General features: G+C 38.9%; 2 protein-coding genes across 6 annotated transcripts; one reads left to right on the plus strand and one right to left on the minus strand.

Annotated features, from left to right (window-relative positions):
* Positions 1 to 3,959: 3,959 nt before the first annotated feature.
* mre11 (double strand break repair nuclease mre11) lies at positions 3,960 to 6,411 on the plus strand. Its single transcript, XM_073085922.1, has one exon. The coding sequence runs from the start codon at positions 4,246 to 4,248 to the stop codon at positions 6,118 to 6,120; it is 1,875 nt and encodes a 624-aa protein (XP_072942023.1). The 5' UTR covers positions 3,960 to 4,245; the 3' UTR covers positions 6,121 to 6,411.
* Positions 6,412 to 8,709: 2,298 nt separating this feature from the next.
* R2D2 (protein) lies at positions 8,710 to 18,980 on the minus strand. 5 transcript variants are annotated; one of them, XM_073085923.1, is made up of 7 exons: positions 18,542 to 18,980; positions 17,207 to 17,290; positions 16,686 to 16,916; positions 15,394 to 15,726; positions 14,752 to 14,862; positions 12,395 to 12,524; positions 8,710 to 9,907 (listed from the first exon to the last, which is right to left on the minus strand). In XM_073085923.1, the coding sequence occupies exons 2-7, from the start codon at positions 17,285 to 17,287 to the stop codon at positions 9,606 to 9,608; spliced, it is 1,188 nt and encodes a 395-aa protein (XP_072942024.1). In that variant the 5' UTR covers positions 17,288 to 17,290; positions 18,542 to 18,980; the 3' UTR covers positions 8,710 to 9,605. The 5 variants fall into 5 exon arrangements, with proteins under 5 accessions (XP_072942024.1, XP_072942027.1, XP_072942026.1 ...); XM_073085926.1 differs by having other exon boundaries at positions 12,413 to 12,524; positions 18,542 to 18,978; XM_073085925.1 differs by lacking the exon at positions 18,542 to 18,980 and adding an exon at positions 18,141 to 18,535.
* Between the last annotated feature and the right edge of the window lie 860 nt (positions 18,981 to 19,840).

A 19,840-nucleotide genomic window follows, 5' to 3' on the forward strand; every position in this document is an offset into this window, starting at 1 on the left:
TTTTCGAAAAAAGGGCTATTTATTAATAAAAAACAAAGTTTCTTTACGGTGAACGGAACGTCGCGTTAAATCAGGCGGTCAAGTGTCATTTTGTGGCGAAACGTCATTATACTGTAAACAAACAACGCTTGGAAGAAAATAGGGAGTTATTTAGCTTCTATAACTAAAATTGAAATAAATGACAAGTTATAAGACGTGTGCAGTGACGATGTGTACAAGTACGATCGCTAAATATCCTAACAAATTTGCTTATACACGTTCCTAAGCCGAAATCTCATAAACGTTAAAAGAACTTGCAGACAGAGGATTCAAACATATAATAGAAGTATTAATGAGAAAAAAGAATAAGGAGTGATTCCTCTACTCTAAATCATCAAACCCGGATGTAATCAGAACAAAACAGCAAGTTAATGCATTCATATATTATAAAGATGTCTACGATAAGAATAGAGTTAGACTAGTATTAGTTAAGAATAGAATAAATGAATTAATAAGAAACAAACTATTTCGATGACTGAGTTATTATTACTTGTGCATGGATTGACTTACAGGACTGTATAATTAAAAATACATGATTTGCTAATTTTAATCTTTAATTAACCGACTGCTTTGTTTGTTAGGTTTATATGGGTCTATTATTGAGTACACACCGTAGAACTTTTGTATATATTTATACACTTTTGTGAACTTTTGTATATATTACTACAGATAACCTCAAAGCATTTTGAAGCTGTTATTTTCTTGTATATTGAAGCTCTTGCTAAGCTGATTTTTTGTGCTGCTTGAGTGTGTACTTTCTTCATTTTTTAAATTATTATCTGTAACAACTAGATATATAATTTTTATCATTGTCATTTTGAGAAATCTGTAGTGCAATAACAGCAACTGTATGGTCATTTTCCTTCCTTCATCTTGTTGGGTAGGTTACTCAAGTAAAGAACTACTATTTCCCATTTCCTTTACTTTATGTACTTCAGAGTGCTGACCACCTTTGAAACTTTTGGTTCCTCACTTTCTATGACTCCACATTAAAAATGCTACTGCATGTTTGCTGCATCCTTGGGAGGCAGGACAGTCATCACATTTAATAAAATTTTGTTTTTCATATACAGTCATGGACACTGAGCATGACTTTTGATGTACCTTGTATTCAGGACAACTTTTACTTTTAATGAAACACAAACTTGCCTGCCTCTTAAACTGCACATACCCTATAGCGTCGTCACTATACGACTGTCGCGAAGATCTGAAAATATAAATATAATCAATAAATAACCTTAAAGCAGTTCACATAAGAATATAAGTATAGTTTAAAAAGCTTGATAATCACTTAAAGACAACCTTTCTTCTATCGGAAATCGGTTAAGAAATGTTTTAACTGTCCGAAATGATTAAATGTAAATATAAAGAATATTTTACTTACGTTGTTTATTTGTGATTTCCATAGGTTATTTCACGGAAGTTTTTGTATTCATTTTTATTTATTGCATTGTATATCTTCTTTAAGCAGATTCACGCTATCAGCTTTAATATACTGTGGATTCATTTCGGTTCACAACATAAATTCAACCAACTCTAACAGCAAACGATATAATTTTTATTTGTCTTGTTTATTATGCATGTGGTGACGTCACATGAAGTTTAAGGCAGCACTGTCGCCGTTTTGGGATTTAAAATCCACAGATAAAAAATCGAAAATTTCTTTTAAAAAATTAAAATACTTAGAACGTATTAAAAATTAAACTAAATACTGCATAATTTATGTTTACTTATAAGCTAACATATTGGATATATTTCATATTTTATTGTTAAAACTGTCAAGTACCCAATTATAATGTATACAATACAATATTTATTATGTAAGGCACTTGGCCTAAACATTGGGTAGTTGAACAATAATAATAAAATATGAAATATTTTCGATATGATAGCTTATAAGTAAATATAAATAATGCAATATTTAGTTTAATTTTTAATACATTCGAGTATTTTAATTTTTAAAAAGAAATTTTCGATTTCTTATCTGTTGATTGCAAATTCCAGAAAAGCGACGGTGCTGCTTTCCGACCATCTGGAAACTAGGGAAGGTAATCGTCCTCCCGAAACCGGGGAAAGACCGCCGTCTCCCGGGTAGCTACCGCCCCATAACCCTGCTGTCAACCACAGCCAAGCTGTTTGAGAGGCTGGCGTTGAAACTACTGCGCCCGTTCCTTAATATAAGGGACGAGCAGTTCGGATTCCGCGCTGGCCACTCTACAACGCTACAGCTCACGCGGTTTATCCATCATTTGGCATCCGAGCTTAATTACGGCCGTCACACCGTCGGCGTCTTTCTTGATATAGAGAAGGCGTTCGACCGTGTATGGCACAGTGGGCTCGTGTGCAAAATGATGGATACACCTGCCCCGGCGGGGCTGACACGGTTGATAGCATCGTTTCTAAGTGAGCGGCAGTTCTATATTTCGGTCGAGGACGTCGCCTCAGACCCTAGGCCCATATGTGCGGGGGTGCCGCAGGGAAGCTGCCTCTCGCCGTGGCTCTACTCGCTATACACCAACGACGTTCCCACCCTTCGCGGTCACCTGGAGGAGTAGGAACGGGACGTTATGCTCGCGTTGTTCGCAGACGACAGTGCGTACTTTGCGTCATCCCGCCGAGCTGAACTAGCTGCCGCTAGGATGCAGCGCCTGCTCGACCTACTACCTATATGGCTGGATAAGTGGCGCATGGCTGTCAATGTCGGTAAGACAGTCGCAATACTTTTCAGCCGCAAGCGTATTATGCTGTCGCCGCTACGTCTCCGGGGAACGGAGGTAGCTTGGCAGATCCATGTTAAATACCTAGGATGTAGCATCGATCGCTCGTTGCGTATGACCCCGCAGGTGGAGCACTCGATCCACTAGGCCCGAGTGGCCCGAGCGATGCTCCGACCGGTGCTTACATCCAGGTTACCGGTACGAACGAAACTAGGTATCTACAAGACCTACATTCGTTCCCGACTCACCTACGCGGCGCCGGCATGGTACGCGTTGGTCTCTAGGTCGAACCGGTAGCGTCTCCAGGCGCAGCAGAACCTGGCCTTGCGAGTGATCGTGGGGGCTGGTCGGTACGTCAGGAACGACGTGTTGGAGCGCGACCTTAAAATGCAGTCTGTGGAGGAGTTTGTGGTCCGCCTAGCTCGCTCGATGTACAAGCGAGCTGAGGCCGGACCACACTCCCACCTAAAGGGGTTCGCGCCCCTTCACGATCGACCACCTGAGGGGCGGCCGCTTCCGCGGGAGCTCCCAGGGTTGGCTCCTCCCTCCGACCATCAGGAGAGGGACTGCCAGCTTGGTAATTTGACCGAGTCCCATACCCCCCGCTAAACAGCGGGGTTGGTATAATTTTAATGCTGTCTCATTATACAATGATATTATTAATAATATTATATTATTATGAAAGAATATTAAAAAATCCGGGGGGTATTCACCCCCTTGAGAATTTGCCCGGGCAAAGAGGGCACCCTCGAGACCCGAATAATCCCTACCCACCCCCATATTGCAAACGCAGACGCGGCATATGAGAGACCGGTGGGTATGAAGTGAGGTATGAAGTCCCGTCTTGCTTGCTAGTGTATTGACATTTGACATTACGTCATGAAATGTCACTTGACTGCATATTTTAACGCGTCGTTCCGTTCACCGTAAAGAAATTATGCTTTTTATTAATAATTAGCCCTTTTTTCGACAAAAATATCAATGAAAGGTATATATAATACGTGTATGCATTCATTAAAACAGTTTCCCAAAAAGTGTCAAGTAGCCCATTCTGAACACAGATTCTGAATTTAGATCTAATATTTGTAAAAATACAATCTATTGTTTTATGAAACTATTGGAGGATTATACGTAATGTAGGACCGTATAACTTTATTGTATAGGACTTATTTTTTATATATGACCTGTTTCAAAAAAGTGCCAAGTAGCATATTTGGTATAACTTGTTTTATAAATAGAATAAGAAGATAATTTTGGCCTAACAATGATTGTAAACGTCGTTAAAAAGTTTCATTTAGTTTGACAAAGGCAATGCCAATGACAAATAATACGAACTTGTCAAAACAACGCTGACTTCTCGTGCGGTGTTTCGTTTTATCGCTATAAATTTGGCGGTTGATTATAAAGTGGTTTATTTTACAATAAGTACAAAATCAAAGTAACCCAAGTAAATAAAATATAGAAGACAGTGTATACTCAAGCACATAAAATGGTTCAAAGTGATAATAATCCTTGGTGCCCCGACGACACAGTCAGAATCTTGATAGCTTCGGACATCCATCTAGGTTACCTGGAGAATGATGCCGTACGAGGAGACGACAGTTTCATAGCATTTGATGAAGTGATGTCCCTCGCCGTCCAGTATGATGTAGACCTGGTGTTGCTCGGAGGCGATCTGTTCGACCAGGCCAAGCCCTCGCCCGCTTGCATGTTCAAATGTACACAGATCATCCGTAAGTATTGCTTTGGAGACAAGCCAAGTAATATAGAATTACTATCGGATCAATTGCAAAATTTTTCACGTAATATAAACTATGAAGATCCCAACTTAAACGTGTCATATCCTATACTCTCGATTCACGGCAACCACGACGACCCCGTCGGCCGCGGGAGCATTAGCTCTCTCGATATTCTGTCTATCAGTGGCCTCGTGAACTATTTTGGAAAGTGGACTGATTACACACAGGTCCGTGTATCACCAGTACTTCTTCAGAAAGGTGAGACTAAATTGTCACTGTATGGATTGAGTCATCTCAAAGACCAACGGCTTTCACGTCTATTTGCAGAGAAGAAAGTAGTGATGGAACTACCTGATGACAGCAATGACTGGTTTAACATCTTGGTCTTACACCAAAATAGAGCAGACCGAGGACCAGGTAATTATATTCCTGAAAATGTATTGCCTAAGTTTTTGGACCTGGTTGTTTGGGGGCACGAACATGATAGTCAAATTTTTCCTATCAGAGACACAAAAAAAGAAGAAGAATTCTATGTCATTCAGCCAGGAAGCACAGTAGCCACTTCATTGGCTGCGGGTGAAGCTTTGCCTAAACACTGTGCTCTTCTTCAAGTGCATAAAAGTGAATTCATACTTACACCTATTCCTCTCAAAACAGTTCGTCCATTCATTTTCAAGACTATCGTATTATCTGAAGAGAATCTAGGTGAAGAGGATGTAAATGAAAATGAAAAAGTTCAGACATTTTTAAAAGCTAAGGTAAATGAAGCAATCAGTGAAGCTAATTGCATCCGCAGTGGTGATTCAAAACAGCCATTGCTGCCTCTCATCCGACTGAGCGTATTTTACGAACGTGATGGACAAGACTTCAATCGTATTCGGTTTGGGCAAAATTTCAACGGGGTTATTGCAAATCCAAATGATGTACTCATAATGAAAAAGGAGAAAAAAATTCGTGAGAGAAAGGAAACCATGGAAGACGATGGAGAGGTCGATATCGGGGGCGTTGCCGCCGAGGCCACCGACGTCGAGACCCTCCTACGCTCGTACTTCGAGGCGTTGCCGCCAGAGAAACGACTCGGAGTGCTCTCCGTGCGTGCCGTCACCGAGGCCGTCAGGGATTTCACGCTCAAACGCGACGACGACGTCTTTCGGCGCGTCTTCGAGGCACACAGGGAGCGATGCGTCGAGTCACTCCTCGAGTCGAACGCGGAGACCGAGGCGGAGGTCCAAGAGAAAATGCGCCTAGATAGGGAGGCGCTCGAGATGGCCGACCCCGACGTTCTGAAAAACATGATAAAGCCGGTGTCCAAGAAGGCGGTCCAACCGGGCAAGCCGACCGCTCCCGCGCCGAAGAAGGGAGCAGCCATCGTGCTGTCGAGCGACGACGAGGAGCCGGGCGGGCCGGCGCCGCGCGGGCGCGGGCGCGGCGCGCGCGGCGCGCGCGGGCGGGGCCGGGGGCGCGCGCGGGGGGCCGCCTCGCCGCCCGCGCCGTCGCCGCCGCCCGAGCGCCGCACGCCGCGCCGCTCGGCCGCGCAGCGCACCACGACCTGGCTGCAGAGCCTCAGCGCCGAGCGCTCCTCTCGCCGCCGTCGGGATTCCTCGGACATTGAGGAATCTGATTAAATGGAGCTTGCTGGCTTAGAAATAAGATATTTTTCAACTATACTCGTAAATAAAAAAATAATGCAAATTGTTATTTTAATGTACCTAACGAATAAGTATGTACTTATATAAAATTTCCTTAAATATACCCGGGGACTAATGGCGCTGCAACCTGTATGTGACGTGCCCCACAACGGGATGACGGGGCTCCCAATCTTATTGCAAGTTATATTTGTGTAGAGCCCGAGCAGTTCTAATGCCTGTTGTAGTATGTTCCATTTATGCTTATTTGGATTACATATACAAAATCTTTTCTTTTTTTTACATTTATAATCCAGTTTATAAAGGATGTCTCCTTACATTATTGGAGACTGTTTCCAATGTCATATTGAGGAACATGTTGGGCAACTTGTCCACTAGTTTATCTATGGCTTCAAGTGTAGCAGGCATAGAAAAGAAAATCAAGTAGAAGTGGTAAGAACGAGCTAATGTAAATAATCGGAACCGTTGTCCCCAAACTCACACTTGCGTTTTTCTTGTTACATATAACACTACTAAAGTAAATATCATTTTATTGGTCATTTATAGTTAACTCGAAAGTATTCTAAAATATACAGAATGAATATGTAAAAACAACTTAGGCGCATATAATATTAAGGTTTATTTTGCTACAACACATAAAAGCATTTACGTCATTTAGTATTTGAAAATGTAGTTCCGCAACTTGACCATAGATGGCACTGATTGGCTTAATGCAATTATAGCCCTAAGCACCTTAAACTTACGGACCAAACTTACGTAATATTTCTCCTACTGAAATAGTGACAGAGTTTATTTACGATAAAATTATCGATACTCATCGATTTACTGTGAGCTATAAATGTAGAATAGAATTAAAATTAAACAAGGATTCATTATTAAAAAGTAAAATAAAAAACATAAGTATTACATAGGTAGGTTATGTGTCATGAACGTAGGTTACGTAAATAGAAGTCCTAAAAATGAATGCACGAAAGGAAAATGTTCCCGAAAGCAGACCGATGCTGTTGAAAAGGGAAGCTTAAGATTTTGTTACATATATAGAGTAACAGATGAAGTTTTTAGCTATTTAAGCTGCCGCAGATTTTGTATTTGTTTTAAAAATATATTATAAAAAAATAGGTTAAAATGTTCAAGACTCCAAATACTACGTACTACATAGTTAACATATTTTTGTACATAGATATATTTTGTAAATGATATAAAGTAAATATATAAATGTTAAACATTTAGTAATTGTTCGCATTCTTAACAATTATATAGCATCGGTCTATTTCTCCTTACTAGTAGCACTCATAAATCCAAGCCATCGAAAAATAATGAGATATGTCATGAGAGATATGATATGTGAGTACACCTCAGCTATGTGAGTTACAGCTATTACGTAGTAGGTATTACGATACTTTTTGCCGCAAGAACCTAATTTTAGATTTATATAATTTTATTTTCTAAATATAATATTTTACCTTTATAATAATGTATATTGTAAAATATCGATAAGAAAAATTATACTTGCCCCCATCACTTATTGAGTAGCGTGGATTCTTCTAGACGTTTTGGTATGGTGGAATCAATTAAAAAATTAACTTTATTTGAAAGCATTAAGGTTGATTTTAGCGTGACTATGAGGAAATTATTTTTAAATTTGATATTTTGAAGATTTTAGGAAATATAAAATAAAATTGTACTCAGTGATGGTACGAAACACCTCCATTTTTAATTGTCTTCTTTCTGCTATCATTTTTACATTCCAAAATAGCATGTCTTAATAATTTATTTTATAGAATTTAACAAACATCTGTCTCGAACCGACGCTCAAACATGAGTAGACTCGTTTGAAGGCAAGTGAGAGTAACAACGCCTAGTAGTCGAAGCCGCGCCACGCCTACTTTGCACTTCCACTTGTTTTTTCTGTTCCATGGTAGCAGGAATTTGTGTATATGGAGTGTATAATTACATTAATAGAATTGACAAATCACATCAAATAGATGTGTCATTATTTCCTAAAAATACCCATCACCCAATGACATTTTCGTCTTTATTAGTAGTATATCGATGCCATCACCCAAATGAACAATGACATTGACAAAATCAGTAAATAATGAAATAATTGCTCTATTTTATAAATAAAATAATGATTGAGAATTAATCTTTTTCCCTATATAGATAGAGTACGAGAAAACTTGAAAAGTTTTCGTTTTATTTGTCTGATTAAAAATTGATAAGAAGTTTTACATTTATGATTCTCTAATCCATCCAATTTCTGACTACCTGACATATATATAACATTAAATCGGGTACTGATCAAATGAGATCCATTGATTCTTTAATAACTATTATTTATTTGTTAAACTGAATAAATAATCAACTCAGCTTTGCTTAAATGTATGTTTTGTATTTTTCACATACACCTAATGTATAAGACGGGTATTATATGAATGATAAGTGAGCCCAACTTATATACCTACCATAAAAATACATCAACAGCCACCAAATGGGCTTTACTATAATTTTATTATGATCTGTTTAATTGTAGTTCTTTACTTTCTATACAATTATAAATGAAACTACTTTAGTTTTAAATTATACATTTATTTTTAAATTAATTAAGATGTAGTTAAATAAAAACGATCCAAGTCATGATAATAATATATGACTGAAAATGGCTTGTGTGACCAAAACACTCGTTTGTAGTCAAAGCTTTAATATCATAATAAAAATCAAATTCTTATTATAAATTCTTATCCTTGAGGTTTTATATGTACATAAGCACTCATGCATAAGTTGGTATTCTTAAGCCTTTATATGGGCTGGATCATTGCCAGCTAACTACATCCAATTTAACACACATACAATTTTACAAGTACACACATACATTTATTTTCTACGGATTACGAAACATTGCTCTTGTATTGTTACATTTTTATTTTTGCATGAAAACCTATTAGTTAGAAATCTCCACGTGGACATATGAGTGTATTTTGTGTAAGAGAGACCTGTGTACACTGTCTTAAATATATGTGCGTCATATGTGGATACTTTCTCCAGTGATTACTTAGTTTAATGTTTATCTTAAATTATAACCTATTTTTTTATACAACAAGATTAGTTTCTTTCATTGAAGTAATTATTACAATCTCCTCAAAGTATATAAAATTTTACGAATCGTGTTAAAATAAAAGGGAGTGAATCTACTATTGGGTAATGTAGGCATGTAAGAAGTTATACTCGAACGAGACATGAACCGAAAGTATCACAAAACAAAAGGAAACAGAATACTAATTACTTTATAACCGGTACCGACGACGATACAACACGATATGGATACGTCACGTTCGTATCATGCCTAAGAAATAAAATTGTCATCAATCTTCCTCGAGCTCATAAGAAATATAATCTTAACAAAGATACAACCGCATCGTCTCGACTTCGGGAGCGCGATCGGCAGGAGTGGAATGCGGATCTCTTCACAAGTTCAAGGGCGCGGAGCGTCGGAGGGGTCCGATGGCGGCGGGGTTCTGGCGCAGCGCGCGGCGCAGGTAGCGCAGCGCGGCGGCGGCGGCGGCGGCCGGCGCGCGCCCCGCCAGCACCAGCGCGGGCGCGGCCGGGCCCAGCGCCACCGTGCTCAGCGGCCCGCGCTCGCCCGGCAGGCTGCCCGGCTCCACCGACAGCCCCAGCGCCGCCGCCAGCCGCAGCAGCGCCTCGACCGGATCCTCCTCGCCCGCCGCCGCCCGGTCCGCCTCGACGGCCTCCCGCCGCCGCTCCTCGCCTGCGACACCGAGAGGTTCCTATCGCGATCTTTCCTTTCTCTTCGAGATCGGGCGGTCGACGAGACCTGCTTTCGAAATTGGTAGAATATTCCTACTCCGGAATCGTCACGCTTTAGCCTAATGACGGCAGCCTCGAGTGACGTCGTTCCCGTATCCTTTAGTTTGATAGAAAGGGTATGGCGACCGAGAGATGCCTACTTGTAAGAAATGTTCCATCTACACCCTCAGGGGCATCAGTGTTCGACTCTCATCCTATCTGGGGCTCGTTGCCCCTCTTCATGGGCCACAGTGCCCTCAGTGGATATCAGATAGATTACATGCCCATTTGCTATTCCTATATAATAAAATAAAAAACTGGCCAGTGCGGGTCGCACACCAAATAAGACACATTAAGTTTCATATTCTCAAAAAGTAAGTTTAAATTGGTAGTAGGATTTGCAGTAAAATAAATAATAAATCTAAAAAATATAATATCCATATTATTCTTTTCTGATAAATTCAAAATGAATAAAATGTTTGAACATTGTCCTAAATATGAATAATTATCGAGTTTCAATAATAATATCCAATAAATTAACCGAGACCTATAGAAATATAAATTGATAAACTTATATATGAAATCCTTGTTACATTTTTTACATAAAATTGAAATAAGTTAGTCCCCTCAAATAGTAAATGATCTGTAGCCGATCTCAGGAAGGACATAAATCCTATTTGAGATTGATTATATACTTGACAAATATACATATATATACAGGGTGTCCCGTAAGTACCACGACAAACTTGGGGAGAACATAGGTGAGGGTTTGACCTCTCTGGTAAAAATTACCTTAGTAAAAGTGTCACCGTTTTTGCACTATCAATTATTTTTTGAGAAATTCAGCCCTCTTCATCTTCTTTCGTTAACTGCGTGTACAAATTTGGTGATGCAGTGTTTATTTTTGCTGTTTAATACTACCAGATAGTTGGTCTATCATATTGAAATGTAAATTGGTTAAAAGATGTAAAGGAACCATGAAAAAAATAGGGATATTTTAGATTTTCATTTTTTTACTATTTTTGCCTTAACTTTGACTAGTCGCGGTGAAAAAAAAAAGTGTGTGTGTGTCAGCTACGACGCACGATTGGAGTTTACTCCTTACGAACGATAATTATGATATATATCGAATAGAAAATAGTTAATGACGTTTTAATGTTTTATATATTGCTAATTATTTTTATTGTAATAATTACTTTCATATGGGATTTGAACTTACTGTATTTTAAATTAATAAAAGCACTCTTGATTCATATTTTGGTTAAAAACGCTACTTCCTTTTTGAGAGGATATGATGATTGTAATAAAAAGGAGGGATTGTAATGGATCATTATTAAATCATTACGTTGCCGCCCAGCGACATGTATACATGTCCGAAACGAAATGTACCGTAACCGTCCACGGAACTTGTATACATGTCCGAGTTTAGCACCTTCGTATTTGGCTTATTTTAAATTATCTATGTTTTATTTGTGGCTAAAAATACTTTAAATATGTAGTCTGTGAACCTATTTTACCGATACAACGCATTCCTTCACGTCACTAGTACAAAAAAATAAAATTATGACATTTCTATTCAGTGACTTCACTGGTGTTGCGCGTAAAGTGGATATATATGTTTGTCTCTTTCTACGTAACGCCTCAACTTTTCGTGTTACACTTGATTTTACTCCTCATAAAATTTCCGTACCGGGCCTTATAACTCAAATCGTTTCTTAAGGAGTAAACTCCAAAAATGTACTGGACTATAAGTGTACATTGCGCAAAAAATATGTCCAGTTAATAGAGATTTCAAAAAGATACCACACTTACTATTTCAAGTTGAAGAAAAAAAGTTAAGGCCGTGGGCGCCGCCGGGATTATTTTCAGGGGAATGCATAGCCATTCGCTGAATGTATTACCTGTTTAGTCCTGGCGTCCTTTTTTTATATATGACGGCCTATTTATTATATATGCATCTCCTTGCACCCCCCGGCTGGCGCCCATGATTTTAACACTTTGCGAATTGGACATTCTGCGAACTTTAAATTTTCGCAAGCGAGAAATTTTTCATTTTGGACATCAACTTGCCTAAATGACTGAAACGGAAAATTACTTTATATCAGAAATGAGACTGGCGGTGGCGGCTCCCCCGTCGAACAATACTGGCTCTACCACTTTACATACACTACCTACATAATAAACAGTAGTTTCAAATTTGTACTGATAGATGGCGTGACTTTAGTCTTAAGGCGCGCGTTACCACGCCGATGGCCGGGGTGACCATCGCATTAGATGTTTTATACATCAAAAATTGTTCATGGCGGTTCTTTCGCTCCGCAGTCGTTTCAGCGTTTCACTCCCAAATTGATTTTTTTACCCGAGAGGCAGTAAAAACGCCGACCCTCCCGGCTTACGAGCAACGTGACGTAAAGGCATGCCGATGCGACGGTCCGCCGAGCATACTTACTGATGTATGTCAACAGACCTAAGTGGTAGTCTGCGACGCGCTGGCCGAGGTCGGGGCGCCACGGCTGCTCCTCGCGCAGCTCCACGTAGCGCGACATGGCCTTGTCCAGCGCTCGCGTTAAGGCCTCTTCCTGTAATTTCAACCGATATTTCTTAGGAGTAAGGTTGTCTATTCAGATTGGTATGACGTTCGAATCAAACATGTGTGAGTGACACACGTTTGATTTTCTGTCGCTTTAAGAATCGACCATCCGAGTGGTAGTGGATTGAACGACTTGTCAAAAGGTTAAGCGACACGATGATGACTTGCACAACTATCGCTCATGCGGTAGAAGCTAATAAGCAGTCAGCCTTACAATTTTAGGGCCTATATAATGTTAATTGTAAAGATCCTTACTAATATTATAAATCCGAGAGTAACTCTGTCTATCTGTCTGTCTGGTAGTCTTCTTCACGCCTAAACCACTGAACCGATTTTAATAAAATTTTGTACAAAGATAGTCTGAGACCCGAGAAAGGACATAGGATAGTTTTTATCCCGGATATCACACGGGAACTAGGGATGGCGATCTAAGATCGATTAATCGGAGATTTTGGACCAAAAAAATCGATTATTTTAATCGATATTAGTAAGGATTGAATCGTAAACTTTGCATTTGATCAAATGATCTTTAGCAAAGTTGATGTCCATGAGCCCACGAAGGTTTCAGAGTTGGTACGACCAATTTTCGCCAGATTACGCCACTGTCATTCCAATGAAGGTACAAATTCTCAGTTTCATGTATGTCATATCGACTGATCGTTTTAAGAAGACCAGACTTATTTCAATGTTCTGTTAGCAGACTGATTTTAATAGTATTGACACATGTTGAACGCGGTAACGCCGCGCCGCAAAAGGACATGTATTTTCAAAAATCATCTGGATCTACCATAGTCCTATCTGATTATTAATTAGTAAAACACAGTTATTACTTGTAGTTCGAAAGTAACATACACAGAATATGAAAATAATGTCCATTGTAGTTCGATATAGTTTATCGACCCTATGTTTAATCACTCAAAATTTACAACAACAATATAATGCATCTATCTACACAAGGCCTTTGATCCGAAATATCACATTTCACAGTATTTTAGATCGCTCTAGTCGTTTACAAAGTAGAGTTGACCGGGTGGCAGATACAATGACGAATGTCAGCTCAGTATATAGGCAACAGGTTTATAGCATGTCTTAGACAATGCAGTTATCGCGATCTACTCGTGCAATCATCCTTCTTTCTGCAGATGTTCAGCCCTTCCCAGGCGCGCCACCACCTTCTCTATTAACTACCCATGTCGCGAAAACAAGGCCACAGGAACAAATTATTGTATACAAATTGATAATCAGTATGGCATCATCATAAACCCATGGCTGTTCCATTATTATGTCTTTATGGAAAAGTTTGTCATAATCTTCCACACGGTTATAATAAATAGACATCCATTGAGTTTTATAAACTTTCAAACATGAAGATTCTCATATTTTCCTTTAGTGTCTGTTGTATAAAATTGGTTGCGAGTGATGTAGTTGGTCATTTGTAGCAGAATTACCGACGGTACTAATGTTCTGATAATTCATCAACTGTATTAATTGCTGCGCCTTAAGATGCAGGTGATTACATGGTAATGTGGACTGAAGAAATTAAATTATAGATTCTGCTAAATACGTCGTATATTTCAAAATGTGTGTCTTCAAGCAAGTTTTTGTAGGCATTGAATGCATCTTATAATGATTTCATTTTGATATTCTTCACAGTAAGGTTTGACTTTAACTTACAAGTTTGATGTGGTGAATAAGCTAATATTATATTAAAATGGCAACACAAACTGCACTATGGTCTGATTCATAATTAGGTGTCCAAAATGTAAACAAACAAATGTCACTGTCAAAATTAACAAGAAAGAAAAACTTTAACAAACTCAACAAAAAACGAAAACTTTACAATTATTCACAATTTAACAAACGCGCTATGAAAACGATAATACATTCGAGTTCGATTACAATCACGAAAATTAATAACATCAGCTACGAAACTTAAAAATGACGGCACAAGAAATGTTTTGGGTTCCGATTGTGTTACGATTATCACATTTTAATTTTCTACCATATACCTTGTTTTTTATTATTATTACTGTATGGAACGAAATTTAGGTGATATAAATATTAGAAAATGTGAATTGATCTTAATTTATTTAGATTATTATTTTATTATTGTTGTATTAATTTAATATTGTCAAAAATAAAAAACTAACATTTGAAACATATTTTCTTGATAACTTTTTTGTAACTTTGTAACTTGATAACTTTGAAGTACTTACAGTTTCTTTTGTTTGAATTTGCAACAAGGTGCGCAAGTCGCAACTGCGCTTGGTTTGCTGGTTCTCTTCTGTGGCGGCCTTTCGTTTTCTAGGACTATCTTGTACAGACACCTGTAGTGGATTTTCCGGTTTTAGTAGCTTTATGCGAAGATCTGGATGGCAGTTCTAGTTGAAATTCCAAAAGCTAACGACTATAATAATGTGTGGATAGAGAAGGACGTTTTTAAATATTGTCAGTAGTATATACATTTCATATTGTGCCAACAATCATTTATTTACGTTGGTCATTTTCGGTACAATGTACACAAAATTCATTTTAACTTTCTTTTTAAGTTTTGGGATTATTCCACGTTTTAAATGTAGTGTTGAGTCTCGGATCCTTTTAATAACAGATTCTCCAAAACATCGTCCAATTTACATTTCTCACAGCGTCGTTTCGTCTTCTTTTAACGTCGACAATAACAGGCGAATCTTGTCGGTAAAGAGACGTAAAGTCGGAAGCTTACACGTCAAAAATCCACTCTACAACTTTTTCTGGAAAAGATTAATCGGGTATCGGCGAAGCTGCACATGCTAGCGTACAATATAACGTCACACACGGCATCGGCGAGGGCATTCCAGAACGAACAGGGACCGACTCACCTCGACGAAGTCCTTGGTGGCGTCGGCGAGGTGCTCGCGCAGGTAGGTGTAGAGCTGCTCGGCGGCGAGCTGGCGCGCCGCCTTCTTGGTGGTCGCGGTGGCCACGCGCTCGTGGCTGCCCAGCGCCGCGCTCACCGTGAAGCGGCGCAGGTGCGGCGGGCCCGTGTCGCCCACCAGCGCGTACTGCACGCTGCCCAGCTTGTACTCCTCGCACAGCTCCTTCAGCAGCGCCACGTAGCTGCGCACGTCCACGCCCGCGCCCGCTCCCGCCTCCGCGCCCGCGCCCGCCGCCTCGTCCGCGCCCGCCGAGCCCGCCGCGCTCGAACACGACGGCTACCAGTCCCGGACAGATGCGTCACGAATTAATCGACTTTTTTTTTATAGTTTAACCTGACGATTAGACATTTGCAACACCAGATTCGCCAATGCATAAGTAATTTATGTTACATTGTGCTTAGTGCTTATCGGAATCGTTATAAGAATAAACATCGTATTCTACTGAGTAACTGGTTAAAAACGAAATTCTATTAATAAACCTCTGCTGTCTGTCCATCTGTCACGGAGCTCTATTGTATCTCCTGAACCGTAAAAAAAACTTGAAATTGTTACAGAGTATGTAGAATAGTTATAATTTTCGACTTTTTTGCATTCTCTATTAAACAATTTCAATTTTTACAATGCATTTACAATGGCTGCTATTATAACGAATAATAAAATTTAAAAAAAAAATTATTCAATTGTTGGTGGTTCGACTTGCTCTTGGGCAATTATTAAAATTTATCATGATACTACAATCTACTTCACAGCAGTGATTATACTATTTTGTGTTAAATTTTAAAGATACATTTCAATGAACTGTTTTTGCAAGTTTTATGAAGTGTCCCAGGAAATAATTGTCCAGGAATGCCATGAGGAAATTCATTCCACATCTTGCATATTCCAAGCAAAAGTGAATGCAAATTGACTGACTTGAGAATGACCGCTATTAAGGATTGAACCTCATTATCTTTAGGCAAGTGATGTAAAGGAACTACAAAAAATGCTGAAAGGAGTTAAAAGGGTCAATTTTGATAAAACAATAACTCCATAATTACATTTTTTTAATTTTTTTTTTTATTTAAGGGTTGATTTAGGCCTTCTACGCACCAGCCAGGTCTGCAGTCCCTTGTTGGGGTATCATAGGAGAGATATGTGATATTTACAGCTTGCATCAAATACCTACCCAAAAATTAGTGCTAGCTCTCGGACCACTTTGCTTATGAAGGCATGTCGGTAATGTAAAGCGTGCTCACCAGGGCCAGGGCGGCGGAGGCGGCGGGGGCGGCGGGCGCGGCGCAGTGGGGCGGCGGCGCGGGCGCGGCGCAGTAGGGCGGCGGCACGGGGTCGCCGCGCGCCGCCAGCGCCGCCAGCGCGCGCCGCGCCGCCTCCTGCTTGGCCTCCTTCTTGGAGCGCGCCGCCGCCGCGACCGTCACGCCGCGCGCCCGGCAGCAGTACTCGAACACTGCCTGGTGCTGCGGCCCCGTCTGTTCCCACCCATTTATAGCTTTCATTTCGCACTTTCGTTGTACGAGCGTAATGGGTTTCTACCTACATTTATTTTTTCTTGTACATGTACAAAAAAACATTGAACACCCTTAATCTGGTGAAACTATGGTCTTAGGAAAATGGCTGAAAACCACTAAATTCATCGGTTTACTGGGTATAGTATAAAGATTACAAAAGTTAACTATGGTTTTTAAGAGATTAAGATAGCAAATGTAATTTTTAACAGTAAGTTGTTGCATTTTATATTATAATGGTGACATGAATAAACCTGTGCAATGCACTCGTACTCCGGTACATCTCCAAACTTCACCATCAGCTCCTGCAGAACGGTCACTGGAGTTTTATTCATCTTCTGAAAATACCAAAGAGATTATGCAGGGTAAATTCGTCAATGGTGTGTATATGGTAAAACCTGAAATTATAAGGATTTGCAAAAAAAATACTGAAAGGTTTGGCATAATATTTAATAAGCAGCTTTGAACACCTTATATTACCTGATACTATTGCTTATAAGCCAGATTTTTCAAAATACAGTGCAACCTCGATATAACAAATCGGAGGGGAACAAGAAAATATTCGTAATATCAAGTAATTCGTTGAACTGAGGTTTGTTATGTTGAGGTTAGATTGGTCTAAAAATCGTTATAAAGAGGTAAAAGAATAGTTTTATTCACCTCAATATTACGTACTTATCTTGTTATAGCGAACAACTTCTACTAATAAATGATAACACATTTTTATCAAATTACTATATGTATTTGCTATGTATTACTATATGTATTTAACTTAAATCTTTAACAATAGTGACGAGCAGAGGTGTTTACATTACTTTCCATCAAAACAACAATGATTACTTTACAAACAAAAGCGTGTCGAAATATGTCGAGACATGAATCACATTATAAGATTAAGAGTTATATTATTGGTGGAAACTTTATATAAAGGTTTTGGGTTGGCAAAATTCGTTAATTAGAGGTAGAATACTTTTTTTGATAGTTGAAAATTCGTTATTAAGAGGTTGTACACAAAGAATGTTCGCAATGTAAAGGTATATTTTATATTGATTCTTATGGACAATTCAAGGGGATTACGAAGAATTTGTTAAATCGAGGAAGTCGTTATATTGAGTTACGTTATATTAAGGTTGCACTGTAATTGTAAAAAGAAAACTAAAGGGAATATCATAATAAGCTTCAACTAACCAATTCTTGGATGTTGATTCTTGGTTGTCAATATATAAATGATTTCTATGTATTATATTATAGTCCGCGCCAAACTACTAGTCCGCTCTGAAGTTGCTGCGAGCGGATGTAGTCATACAATTTGCTATGTCGACGCGATTCATTTGTATATTCAGAGCGAGGTAGCAGTTTTACGCAGACTATACCAGCCCTGAAATGTACTGAAAATCACTAGATCATCACACATCAAGATACGGACTTTCGGCGAATCCATTTGTGCGAAACCCTGCGATAAGGTTTTACAATTTAACACTTCTCTGTTGATAGCCACCGACTATCTTGACCTGTCTACTGACCTCCAGGGCACTATCATCTGGTCATCAAAATCAAAGTCAAATGATATTTTCAATGTTCGTACTCACCCCGTGTACATAATTTCTTTAAGATTTAAATTATGTTATGTTATGAAAGGTTATTTTTTTATATTTATTTATTTATTTGACACCCAGTGTTGCCGGTGTAAAATGTTAATGTAGATACTCTATGATGTGGATTATGACTCCTCCGTTAGGAGTATAGGTGTTCTGTGAGTGTGTTCCGAGAAAATAGTCAATGAAAAAATGAGGAAAAAAAGGTTTATTAGTCGTCAAAAAATAAAAAAGATTGTTCGATTTAAAAATATATACGGAAAATAGTCCCCTTTTTATGGCAAATGATCCTCAAGTGATGAAATGGCAAGGATCTTTAGTGCTGGAAAGGTGTTTTTATATAGGTTACTATATTCTTTGGACAGGTGGATCACTCGATTCACTCGAAAATGGTGCGTCTACATCAAAGGGTATAGCTAAAGGGCATAGTATTTCTATATAGGTTATTATACTCTTTGCACACGGCATCAGTACCTATCTACCTACTTCCCGCGCCACTCGACAAGTAAGTGAAAGAAAATTAAAATAAGAATAAATAAGACTAGCAAAAAAAAAAACAACACTAAATCTACTTATTAAAGCTCAAAGTAGTTATTATAATATTTACCTAGGTTACTATACTCTTTGGTTCTAACCTTAAAACAATAGAGCTGGCAACACTGTCTACAACATATTTTTTTAAATATTGTTTTTATGGCCTTGACTTCTTGATCTTGTTCAGCCTAACTGTAAGAAGCTACTTGATTCTTTAGGGTATACCATAGAGTATTATTATATACAAGATTTATATTTATAACCTATTATAATATATATAAAGATAGGTGATAGGTTGAAGGTGGTAGAACCCTTTGTGGTTTGACTCCGGCGGCACAACCGCCACACCTATTTCTACCTAATAACAGCAGTGTTAGACGCTGCTGTGTTCCGGTTTGAAGGGGGTGTTAAGGGAGACAGACATTTCCGAGGCGTTCCAGCTTAGTCCTCAGGGGTAGTGGCACATCTGTGGTCGACCTTAGGCGGGAATATCTAATCCTATCTGGGGTTGATTATAGATATCCATGGGCGGCAGTAGCCACTTATCATCAGGTGGACTGTATGCTCGTCTGCTACTCCTATATTATAAAAAAAAGAAAATTAACAACAACAATTTTTCTCTCAAACAGTTTGAATATCGACGTCAATAAACTTCGTAACACGCTATGTGACGTCATTTTTAGATTCGACCAATGGGAATGCGTTTTGCAAATTTGAATTTCGCTCGCATAATTTACGATTTTTGATGTTTTAAACAAT

The sequence above is a fragment of the Epargyreus clarus genome, unplaced genomic scaffold (assembly GCF_041222505.1).
Source record: "Epargyreus clarus isolate Ecla_fem2 unplaced genomic scaffold, WU_Ecla_fem_2.2 ptg000023l, whole genome shotgun sequence".
Classification (NCBI taxonomy): Eukaryota; Metazoa; Arthropoda; class Insecta; order Lepidoptera; family Hesperiidae; genus Epargyreus; species Epargyreus clarus.